At 33.0% G+C, this 13,065-nt stretch overlaps 1 protein-coding gene across 3 annotated transcripts in view; it reads left to right on the plus strand.

Moving 5' to 3' along the window:
• Csmd3 (CUB and Sushi multiple domains 3) overlaps window positions 1–13,065 on the plus strand; it is a 929,488-nt gene that overhangs the window by 195,203 nt on the left and 721,220 nt on the right. For all 3 annotated transcript variants that reach the window (XM_013012565.1, XM_013012564.1, XM_013012566.1), the window contains exon 4: window positions 3,840–4,034. In XM_013012565.1, coding sequence (XP_012868019.1) covers window positions 3,840–4,034 — 195 coding nt within the window. The remainder of the gene's footprint in view (window positions 1–3,839; window positions 4,035–13,065) is intronic.

Below are 13,065 nucleotides of genomic sequence, written 5' to 3' on the forward strand. Positions count from 1 at the left end.
GTTCAATAAACATTTGGAGATTATCTCTTTTTATTTTATAGTTAGCATTACATATTGCATACTGACCTAGGGCTTTTAGAAAATCTAGACCTTACTTACAAGTCTAATTGTTTTTTTTTCTTAGTTGGGGGCTTTAACCCATCATTTATCTACCTCAGTCTCAATGTTTCTTATTACTTAGTGGGGGAAATTATGTGGGGTTTTTCTTGTGTGTGTGCTGAGATATGAGGAAAAGTTGAATGTGTAAATGTCTTGATGAGCACATAATTCAATGCTGATATACAACAACCCAGATTGACTTTCTGAAATTGTTAACACAGAAGTGCTGCTGCCTTTACTCACAGTCATCTTACCACAACGCTAATGTCATAAGAACCTTGAGTTTCTGATGTGCTCCTTACAGCATTATTTTTGTTGTATTTTAATCCAATATGGTGAATGTCGCCAAACGCTACTCTTAGTAAGCATTTGGACTTTGAAAGTTATGATGAGTATTTTCATTTCTTTTTCTTTTCTTTTTTTTTTGTCGGCTTAAGCCGAACGCTCTACTGCATGAGCCACAGCGCCACTTCCGGTTTTCTAATGATTTATGGGAGATAAGAGTCTCACAGACTTTCTTGCCTGGGCTGGCTTTGAACCGCGATCCTCAGATCTCAACCTCCCGAGTAGCTAGGATTACAGGCGTGAGCCACCGGCGTCCAGCGAGTATTTTCCTTTCTTGTTGCTATTTTGTTATATCAAATAATATTTACAGTTGTTTCTGCTGCGCAAAGGTTTCCACATTAATGTCTAATACTTTTCTTATTTAGCAGGTAAATCAACAATACATTATAACAGCTTAAGAGCAGATAAATTTTGTTTGTCTGAGTCCTGGGTTATGGGTAGAAGAATAAAGTTAACAGTAAAGATCTCTGACACTTTCAGACATTTCAAGTGCATTCTTGAGATACATTTTTCAAGGATCTTCTCATTTCACCAATAATTTACCTATTCTAAGCATTTCTGCATTATCTAGGATCATAACCTCATTGTACAGTTTCCAAAAATAGAACTCAAATAAAGCTGGATTCCAGTGACAGTTTCATTTTTTTTCCACGTTTCCTATTAAAAATAGTTGAGTGCCAATAAAAAATACAATGAAAACAATTTTAAAATACTCCCTCCCCTATTCCAATTTTATTTTAATAAATATATCAGAGTTTTTCAAGGTCAATACGTGTTTCATTATAGTCACCTAAGACTTTCAATCAATATACTGATTTCACTTGCTGTGGAGGTAATAACTCAAGCGATTCAGCAATTCTGCCTCTACAGGCAATTATTTTTATCTGAAACAAATTGATAGAACAAGAATGATAAAGCTAGCTTTCATTTGAAGAATTATATGAAGATTATTTACTGTATTGCTTAAACTTGTTTATGAATAAGAGTAATTTTTATAATTTTAAACAATATCAATATTTACCATAAATATTTGTAGTATATAAATGTGTGTGTGTGTGTGTCCAGGTATCTTATCTTTCTCTCATATTTTAGCTCTTGAGAGTTATAGAAATAAAATCTAAAAATTAATTTTGGCTAAATATTTCTAAAACAATTTATTACCTAGTTATTTCAACATCTTAAAATGTGATACCGTTTATTTTTAAAATCAAGAAATGGTAGTTATTCAGCACACAGTACTTTTCATGGTTGGTTATGGAATTCTTCATTTGTGAACATAACTTCTTTCACCTGCATGTAAAACACCTTAATTAAGCTCAATCACTCAGTAGTGGGTGATCTGTATATGCTGTTCAAGACAGTCACAGCACGGGCGAGTTACAGTCCGTCTTTCCCAAAAGTGAGGAACAGACTTAGGTTTATTTAGAAACAGCCCGTTTGTATCATGTATCCATTTTGGAACTATTTAGCCAAAATGTGTAAATCATTCATGACTTTACTTCATATCTCTTCTGCTTTTACTTCACATTGTTGTAGGTAATATTTATGTATCCATTTATATATGTGTTAAATCTGAGAATAAAAAATAAACAATTAGAGCTTTCTACTCTATTCTTTTACTTCTCATCTAGCTGCTTCCTGTGAAATAATTTGAAAACTACTATTTTCCTAGATATAGGATTATAATAATTGAAGTCCTGACCTTAATTATTTTGTAGAGGGTAAAGGGAGAAGGGAAGTTTGATTATAAAGCCCAAAGTGTTAGTTTCAATGAAAGTGTTGCCTTTGTTAATAATATATTCAAAGGATTGAATCGCCCTGCATTTTATCAAAACCTATTAACCTCAAAGTTTATTTCAGAAAAATTTGATCTATTAATTACATCTATTTTCCCAAACTGTAAAAAACTGTTCAAAATCTACAGAAATATTTTTTACATTTTATTGAAAATGTAAGACATTATATATGAAATAGAAAAATATATTACAATTAGTCTGTACAATTACAACTAATTATTGATACTTTAAAGATTAAATTATTATCCACTATTAATGAAATTTCTTATTATTGATGGAAAAAAATATTTAGCAAATGTCAATTTTTCACTTTTCTTGATTTTAGAAATTTAAAATAGGTGTTTTAAACACTATGTGACTTGTAAAATATAGTATACCTTCTATGTGTATTCTGTTATTAATATATATTTCAATAGTTAAAATGTGTTCGTGTCTAAAATGAATTAGTGATCTTTTTGTCCTTTCACTATCAGTAGACAATTTATAGGCAAATGAACATAAACAAAATATTACCAACATTTCTAAAAGCATATTGTAAAGTAACATAAGCTTGAACTCGGTATACAATTCTAATATATAGTTATCTTTTTATGTAAGTTTAATTTTTGTATATTTAATGCCATACACAACTAATGATTTTGTATACTGATATTTTTCCTGATATTGACATCAATAATTTCAATGTTATATTGGTTTATTATAACTTGGTTAAACATAATAAAGATATTGTAAGGAAACTGACTGAAGAAATGGAAAGTATGTAAAAAATAAGACCTTATTTTACTATCACCATATTCATTAATTCATACCATATAAAATGTGTACATATATGATAAAATATATACATATATATGTATATATGTCACCATTTTAAGTAAACATGGACTTTTTCTAAAATGACTATTACTTTAAAAAGATCTCACATTTGCATAGTTGTTACTGTGAAGCACCAAATGAGAAATTAACATAGCAGTAACATTTTATGATCTATCAATTTGATGTAATTATACTGTTATGGGCACTATTGTACTTATTACTCTAATTTTTAGTATACATTCAAAGTTAAACACATAAGCACAGTTTCTTTGAATTCAAATATATCTTCGTTTTCCTTGGCAACTTATCATGTTTAAATATCACTGTACTATATTTATCTTTTACCCCTATGTGTATTTCTAAATAAATACACATAGCTAAGGGTTTACTTAGAAATATCTGAATCACATAAATCACAGTAATGAAAATAGATTCACTTATTATGAATTCTACTTTGAAAAATCCATAAATGATATTGATCTTATTTTATGTCTCTGGAAATAATAAGTAATACTGGTTTCAAAGCATACTATGAAGACTGAATGATGCAAAATATCTAAAATTTTCCAGCACAAACAATGACATAGATTACCTAGGCCACACAATTGCTTCTCTTTCCAAACTTGACCATAATAAGTGTTGAAATAGAAGACATTTATTTTGTGACTCTCTCCAAAAGAAAAGTGATGCTTATATGCACATATGATTTTACAGTTGAACACATTAACATACATTAAATAACCATCGATTCTCCCTATTTTTTTTTCTTTTCTTTTTGTGTAGAATTACAGAGTAGCTCCTGTGGCAATCCAGGAATTCCACCCAAAGGTGTATTGTATGGGACAAGGTTTGATGTTGGGGACAAGATCCGCTACAGCTGTGTAACTGGATACATACTAGATGGACATCCTCAGCTGACCTGCATAGCCAACTCCGTGAATACAGCCTCCTGGGATTTTCCTGTTCCCATCTGCAGAGGTAAACATTATATTTTATACCGATTAAAAATTCAATTGACTTAATTAAAACTTGTTAAATGTGGGTGTTTTCATCAGCTAATACACTTGAAGATAATCACTACTTACTCCAACAGAATCTAAAAAGTAATATACAGTCAATGTAGTATACATATATAGTATATATTTATATATATTATTTATTGCATATAGTACTATATAATGTATATATTATTTTGTTTATATATATTATTCTATGACAAAATAGATAAATCTTAAATGCATACATACTAAAATGGTTTTTTTTTTTATAGTACTGGGGTTTGGACTCAGGGACTCTACATCTGAGTCACCCTGCTAGGACAATATTTTTGCAGTGACACAATGAAATATAACTCTATAATTGCACACACAAACAGACACACACAGACAGACATACACACACACACATATGCACAATGTATACATATAGGAAACTACAAGGAGTTACTGATGCTTAGAAATTAGATTTCTCATTGCTTGGACTTTCCTTAAGTATGACAAGATCACTGAGCCTTCTAAAGATCGGTCTAAGCAAACCTAGTTATAATATCAATAGTATGGCAAGCACAGTAAAGCTCAGAAAATAAAATGTACTACATGAAAAATAATCTCCAACAGTGTGGACAAAGGTTTAAAGAACATTGAAAATAGACATTGTAAACATGTCTAAATACAAAGATGATACTAGCCATCTGAAATGCTGAAGATCAATATTTTTCCCAGGACTTTATTCCCTAATAAGTGCTACCTCATATGTCTTTTGGCATATGTTCTTACAATTCCACCATGAAATAAATGTGGATATATAAATTACTAACTTTTCCCAAACATAGAACTTCAAATGAATGCGAGTCATCCGTGGAAGTCACATACAGACAGCTTTGTATCCCAGCTTTGTCCGTTAGCAAGTGGCTTATCCGAACCAATTCATATCAACAAAGTGAGTCTTATTTATCTCTCCTCAGTGAAAGAAAAATCCTCCAACTGCTGACTTGCATACTTGCATACACAAGTCATACAACAAATAAGAAAGATTAGATCTGGTACTTAAAAAAATGTCTGCAATATATTTGTACTGTTTTGGGGTTTCTTTGGGTCCGGTTGTGGGGCCTGAACTCTGGGCCTGGGCGCTGTCCCTCAGCTCCTCAGCTCAAGGCTAGCGCTTTGCCACTTGAGCCACAGCGCCACTTCTGGCTTTTTTTTTTTCCTTTTTGCTTATGTGGTGCTGAGGATGAACCCAGGGCCTCAGGCATGCAAGGCAAGCGCTCTGCCACTGAGCCACCTTCCCAGCCCTGATTCCTTCATGCTGTTGGTGCTTCTGATATTGTTGTTATCACTGCTTTTGCTTCTCTGCATTTGCTATGACTCCTTCATTATCTCTCACTGCCAACACTGAAATATGTTGGGAAAATTACAAGCATCAGCTCGCTCTTTTAAATTTCATGATCACACACCAAAGTCCAGATATTTAAAATTAATTGCTGGAGATTTCTCGTCTAGTAAACATCAGAAAGAGGAGAGTCTAAAATTTCAGTATTCTTGCAAATTTTCAAATGTCTCTACTACTATTCCACCAAGAATGATGAAAGACACAAGACTTCTAAGTCAGCCATGAAGGACTGCTTATTATGCAAAGCACCACTGAGCCAGGGTCTCAGGGTTTTTGTATACATACACACCTCCAATCCCTAATTTGCATAGTTTGGTATGCAGAGTGAATCTTCAATTCAGAAAACTAAGTTAGCACCCATATCTCACAAAGTTTGTATGTAACTTTGTTCTTTGCCCTGGGAGAAGACACTGTCTACATTCTTCTGCTCTATGCTAAGCAAATTTTTGGTGAGGGTAGTCTGATACAAAGGAGAGTTAGCATTTATTCTCAGAAGATGTGTGGCAATATGAGCATGCCAAGGAGAAATGTCTCTTTGAGGCAAATGGGGTGATGGAGAGAGGTTAGGTTTGAGCCATTCTATCTGGCTTCAAACCCTGAGTATGCTAACACTTTTTAAAACTTCACAAAATTAATTTCTATCTTTCCTTAAAATTATTTTATTATAATTAGAAGAAATGGAATATTGTATGTGAATCAGCAGAAGTGTAGTTTCATTTTTATTTTTTTCAAGAAGATTAGAACTCCTTAAACAAGATGAACAAATGAAGCAATGGTACTCATTAGATCCTATGAACAAGCCAGGCATCAGTGGCTCACACCTGTAATCCTACCTATTCAGGAGGCTGAGATCCAAGCATTATGGTTCAAAGCCAGCCCTGGCAGAAAAGTCTCCATGACACTGTTATCTATCATAACCTATTCAGAAAAGCTGGACATGGTGCTGAGGGTTAAGTGGTAGTGTGCTAGCCTTGAGCACAGAGAGGGACAGCTCCCAGTCTCTGAGTTCAAGCTTCAGGATCTCAGGACCTGCAAAAAAATGAACTATACAAGTTGTGGATGGGGATGAGAGGGAAAAGGGGAGAGAGAGGGAGGGAAAGGATGAAATTGCTCAAAAAGTAATATACTCTTTTATCTGACTTATACAACTATAACCACTCCATACATCACCTTTACAATAATATTTTAATGAAATGTATCAAAATATGTAAACAATTACATTAAGCACCCTAAAGATGATCATGGTATTTACAAACAATAAGCATTGTTAAGTATAGAGTAAAGTATTCCTGATATTACCTAAAACTGTTCTTAGTTATGGGACTCAATCCAGGTAATTGGCAGATATTCTAAACATTGATTAGGCCACATATTGATTAGACCTTCTGAGAAAACAAATGCAATATTTGAGAAACCAATGCTTTCCCTACACTGGCTAGAAACTATACATAGTTAAGACCAAAATCACAATACTGTTAAGGTTCAATGCAACAGCACATAGGTGCACACTGAGTATACGTTTATGTTAGCTCCATCATCCCAGCTTTTTCTTTGATTTTTATCATGTCCCTTCTTCCAAATACACAGTCAAGAAAAACATTAATTTGAAATGGATAATACCGGCATCTCTCTCCAAGTCTTACCCGATACCCACTACTTCTCTTATTTTATTGGAGTTTGTTTCATTTCAGGATTAAACTCAGCTTCCAGGGTGTCGACATAACTTTCTTATTTCTGTTCCCTGATCCCTGAAGGCTTCTTTCTTTGACATTCACACTAACCTGTGTGGGTTCTCATTAATCAAAAAAGTGGCACACTGAGTTTGGAGAAGTTGCCTGCTTCCAATTAGTCTGCGAAGCTCACCTTTTATTCTAAGCAATAATGCTCATGAATACATTTACCCATTCAAATATATTCATTAAAGCCTTGTTCTATGAAAAGTAGTATTTCATGTGCTCAGGATCAAATGATTGATTGAGAAGCAATTCTTATCTTTAAAAACCTATGGTCCAGTGGGATAGATTGTATGGCAAAGAAGCAATTACAATAATGGGTGATAATTGCTTTAATGAAAGAGTGTGTGGCAAACAAGAGACACCTTGATAAGGAAGGTATTAATGTCTCCCAGTGGAGTGGATGGAAGTTCATTTAGGGACAATGATTTAAGAGAAATTTTCACAGAGGATGGCTAAAAATACAAACTATATAGAGCAGGAACATTGTGAATGAGGCAATAATTCATGTAGAAAGTACAAATTTTCCTTTCCAACCTCAAAAGTCCCTCTCATGTGTTACTAATATTTACTGGCTTAGGGTAGATTTGAAGTCATACTTCACAGAGCACATGATTTAATTTTCTACATTGCAATTTATCTCCTACCAACCTTTTTTTTATAAACTAAAACTTAAGGCTAATGCATATCCCATGAAGATCTTTGTCATCCAGTTCCAAAGGGGCAGAAAAAACAAACAAACAACAAAAAACAAAACTGGAGAGTTCTCACTTCATATCTTCCTTTGTCTGCTTCTTGCCACTTGAAAGCATACTGATTCTTTAATTTATAACTGTGCAGGGGGCTGATAACTTTGTAATGATCTGCTTATTGCTTTTCCTGGAGTTTACATGAAGTCTCTCCTTGAGGAAACCTTTGCTTTTTGAGAGTTCTTTGAGGCTTCCTAACGATGATAATTTAATTAAGAAAAAAAAAGAGTGCCACATCAACCTAGAGGGTATGGTGCAAGGGGTTTTTGTGTTCACAGACAGGATGAATTTTTATCAACACCATCTGCTGGTATTCGTAAAAGTCAGCAAACTGCCTGCTGCTGGGCTAAGTGATATCCTATAAAAGGGAAGCCTACTGCCTGCATGCTCCAAATCTGGAATGAAAGTGCCTTCAACTCAGAGCACTCCACTTCCTTGAACTGGCTCCTTTAACAGACTCTTCCATGACTTTTATTCCCACTGAGCCTTGATATGTCCTGAGTCCTTTGCAAGCCAGTGTTCTCAACACTCGTGTCTCATTAACAGCAGTTGGCTGGCAAAGTAAAATGAATATGCTATTATGAGATGAAAGTGTCTAAATCTCACAATACTCTGCATCCAGTCTGGCATTTGGATATACAGTACATCTCCCAGGCAGAATTAATTTAAAAAAACTATATGTAAAACTGACACACTAATTACAGGGCTGCAGTTGAATCTAAAACTGAGCCTACCATTCTTTTTTAAACAATTTGGTGGGAGTGTTGCTGTAAAAGATTTGAAGAAACAGTTATAGAAAATTTGTGGCTGTAATAGAAAATGTTGAATGTTGGATTAATGAATGAATAAAAAAGGTACTGTGTATTATTGAGGGTTTGGTGATGTTATTATAGCCCAAAATAAAAACGTAAAAATTCAGATGAGGATGTAAAGGAAAGCACTGATCAGAAAAGAGGAGAATGGACATTGATGGGTGTGCTGAGCTGTTGGGATTATTATTTTGTTTCTGATAGGTGTGTGATCATATGGGAGAAGGGTTGGATATTAGTAGCATAGATATGGACCAGAAAGAAATGTTTAACAGTGCTGTTAATCAAATGGGCTAAGGAGGAAACGAATACCTCTGACAAAGCAACATAAATGGCCATTAGCTGAACCAACAATGAAGAGTGAAGAAGGGCCTTCCAACGGTTTATTCTTGGATGCAACATGCTCGATAAGAAATGTACGCATTACCTTATTCATGTAACTGTAACGCTCTGTACAGCATCTTTACAATAAAAATATTTTAAAAATTATATCCTAATGCAGCGTGAAGAATATTACTGAGGGAAAGGAGCTATTTCCTGCTAGACACCATGATCAAAAACTCTGGATAAGACTGTAATACTAAAATATACAACTGAGTCCAATTTTTAAAAAATGGAATAATAGCTGGAGACGGAGACACTGGAAGCTTTAACCAGATTTTTTTCTATATTTAAATTGCAACAGAAGTTCTCCAAAGAAGTGGTGGCTTAGGTTGTGGAAGGAGGTGGTATGTTTACACGCTGTTAAACTCATTCGTTAAAAATCACAACTAAAAGACATAAGGAAATTTAAGATAAAATTTATTCTTTGTATAGAATACATAGAATAATTAATGCTGAAGTAGTCTATTCAGCAATAAGATATTTCTGTAATAAGCTACTATTGATAAAGTGCTAGTAAATGTAGTTTAATGAACTACCAAATAAATGCTCTATAGAATTAAAAAGATAAGGTTTGTCATATTATATTCATATCTGCTTCCTCAGGTGGTAATCTCTAGCAGCAAGCTACATAATAGCTAGAGGGAGCAAATACCTATTTTTCTTAAGTGTTTATCTTTAGTAGCCCACAGACTATTTGCTGTAGTGATAGTAAAGCCTGTACTGGTGTTATAAATATCCAAATATCCCATGCCAGGGTAAAAGTTCTTGACCTTCACCAAACCATTAAACAAAAATAAATTGCAGACTAAAGTACAAAAAAAGTATTATGTAGGCAATTGTAACCCCTCTCTACATCACCTTGACAATAAAATTTTTAAAAATATGATAAATGAAGTAAAATGTGGAACAAACCCTTGTTATGTTAAATACTAGAATATAATACGACATTAATTTTTAACACTTTGGTAGCTAACATCTGCTCAGGTTTTCGCTTTCAATTAACAAAACCTAGCAAAGTGTTCTCCTTTTTTATTGTCTACTTACAAAATGACAATGTATTATTGTAATTCTCTAAATCATAGAACATAGATAGTAAATGACCTTATGACAAAATATAAAATAATTCAGATGTACTGTTGACTATCTAGATCACATGAGCTGTGCATTAAGTAATTAAGTAAAGACCTAGAAAATTATATTAAGTCAGGCCCAAAAAGGCAAAGGATGTATGTTTTTCCCTTTTATGTGTAAACTAGAACTAGCTTATAGAATTACAAGTAAATACATTAAATGGTATCCAAGTGCATACTAATGTATTAACTTAAATATGGTAGATTCAAGGGATACCCTAAATAATGTAAATATGTAGAAAGGTAAAGGCAAAATTCAACAAAATAAAACACCAGGAAGCAGGTACTAACGGGGTGGATAGTATATTTGTGATAAAATGACTAAAAAGTCTCACTGAGTTTGTTTGTATCTGATATAATGGAGCAAAAAAAATTATTTTTATTTTCTAACGGCACAAAATGGTATATATAGATTCTAAGTAGAATTAGGTTTTGTGATGTGGTGGATAAGGGAAGCATTATACCCAGATTAATCTAATAAAATTGATTAGGTTCAGTAATCCATGTATACTGTTAGTGTAAACGGGTGCCTTAAGTTCACTACAGCATTTCAAAATCCAATATTGTTCAAATATTCTCAAAAATGAAATATATTAAGTGCCTGCATTTTATACATAGTAAAAATTATACACAAGATTTATAGTGGATGGATGAAGGAGCCTCAGGCTTCATGAAATTCATATTAAATACAGGCACTTTATATTTGAAAATGAAATTCTATGATGATCAGGATCATTGCTCAAATGTAACCTTAACGTTTTCCAAAAGAAAACAGTACATTCGTACAAGAACGTTGTCCAGCCTTTGGGGTGTTTCTTGTGTTTAAAGAGCAGCTGTAGTTTCTTTTTTCCATGAAAGTACTTATTCTCAAATGCTGAAATCATCAATCATATCTCTAATATTCACCTCATACTCCTTTTTCCCAATTCTGTATAGGTGAATTGTTCCTTCTTCCACTCAAGAAGTAATTTCTTCTCATCATGAATATAATAACTCAATTTTTTTACAGTACTAAAGATCAACCCATGGTCACATACACATGCTACTAGCATTATGTCCCTAATTGTACTTCTTCCTTCTAAAATAGTTTATCTTCTCTTCAGTTAATATAAACTAATTTACATGTTTTACATTTAAGAAATAGTTATTCTATCTACATATTAGTATTTCATATTATGATGATTAACTTATAGATATTTATTCCTTTAATAAATAATGTTGCTTCTATCTCTGTATAGTTCTAAGAAAAATATGCTGATGATAGTACTTTAAAAATCACAGACAAAAGCCAGTGATTTTTAAGGCTATGATGAATTAATTGTGTAAACTGAGTGTCTGTTTGAACTATATTCTTCTGTGAAAACTTTGATTTTCAGATACTGTATTTGTTTGACAACAAATAATTTAAAAGTAAAATTTCAAAAATATAGTTCACCCTGAAGTACACATATCTAAAGAAATCATACAAATAATTTACTAAAGATGTTCCTTCTATAAAAAAGCAATTGTTAGCCATTAATACTCATTTCCAGCATGAATCCCCACTCCACAGGTAGAAAGAAAAATTATATCAGCGTTTTAAAAAATTTAAATGATTATATAGACACATGACTTAGATTAAAATAATAAAGCATGCTCAGCCCCCCAAAAATCTATTGACAGCTTCAGCGTACCCTGTAGGAAAATAGACTGTTTGATGCATGATAAAGACCTTGAAAAGCAATCATCTAACTTCCTGCTAGGATATAAACTCAATGAACCACAGCAATGGCCATCTGGTCTTCTGTTGCTCTTTATAAAGCCACAACTTAAATCTGAGGCAAAATAATTTAGGATAAATAAATGGAAGGAGAAAATCAGCACTACAAAAGACACTGAGTAATATATCAGACACATGTTTTAGTGGACTGTCCCCTTGTTTAAAAAAATCAATATTTTATATTGTAGAACATTAATCAGAAATTCATTTAAGAAAGATACTGTACCATCTTTGGTGGGGGATTCTCTCTTCCTAGTGGTTGCCTAGTAATTTAGGATCCATAAAGAATGTTGATCATTTGAAATGTTCAATGATAAAAGTCGTTTCATGAATTTAATAATAGAGGACAAAAGATTAAGTACTGAATCTTAATTCTCCTTAGCATCACTCTTTTTTTGTACATTGATTGATTGATGTTCTTAAAATCTAAAACCTGCCTATAGTCATTTACTCTTAAGTTTTTTCCAATTATAAATCTGACAAAATTATATAAATATAACTTTGCTGCTTAGTAATTATGTATTTAAAAGTGTCTATAAACAAATTAAATCCCAAAGAAGACTTGGAAGAAGGTATTTCTCTATGATTCTCTTTGTTCGGGGTTTTGTGTGTAAATTCATTGTGTTGGTGACTTAGGCAGTTGCTTTTATTCCTCATGGCCTCAATTTGAATACCTTGTGTTCAAGTAACTTAAATATAAAGGCTACTTACAATTGAATTTATGACTAACATTTTAAAAAATGTATACAGCCTGAAAATGTGATGAACACAGAAAAATATCATAAATTAAAAACAAATAAGGAAATCCATGTACAGATAAAGTAGCGAGATAAAACAATGTGCAAGTTGAAGGAATGGCCTGAAGATCCTTATTGGAATCAGCATTTATTTTAGCTGCCTTTCATTTGACAGATTGAATAAATTTAGGGGGGGCTGGGAATGTGTCTCAGTGGTAGAATGCTTATCTTGCATGCATGAGGTCCTGGGTTCGATTCCACAGCACCACCTAAGCAGAAAAGCCAGACGTGGCGCTGTGGCTCAAGTGGTAGAGTGCTAG

This window comes from Dipodomys ordii, unplaced genomic scaffold (assembly GCF_000151885.1).
Source record: "Dipodomys ordii isolate 6190 unplaced genomic scaffold, Dord_2.0 Scaffold17, whole genome shotgun sequence".
In the NCBI taxonomy this organism is placed as follows: domain Eukaryota; kingdom Metazoa; phylum Chordata; class Mammalia; order Rodentia; family Heteromyidae; genus Dipodomys; species Dipodomys ordii.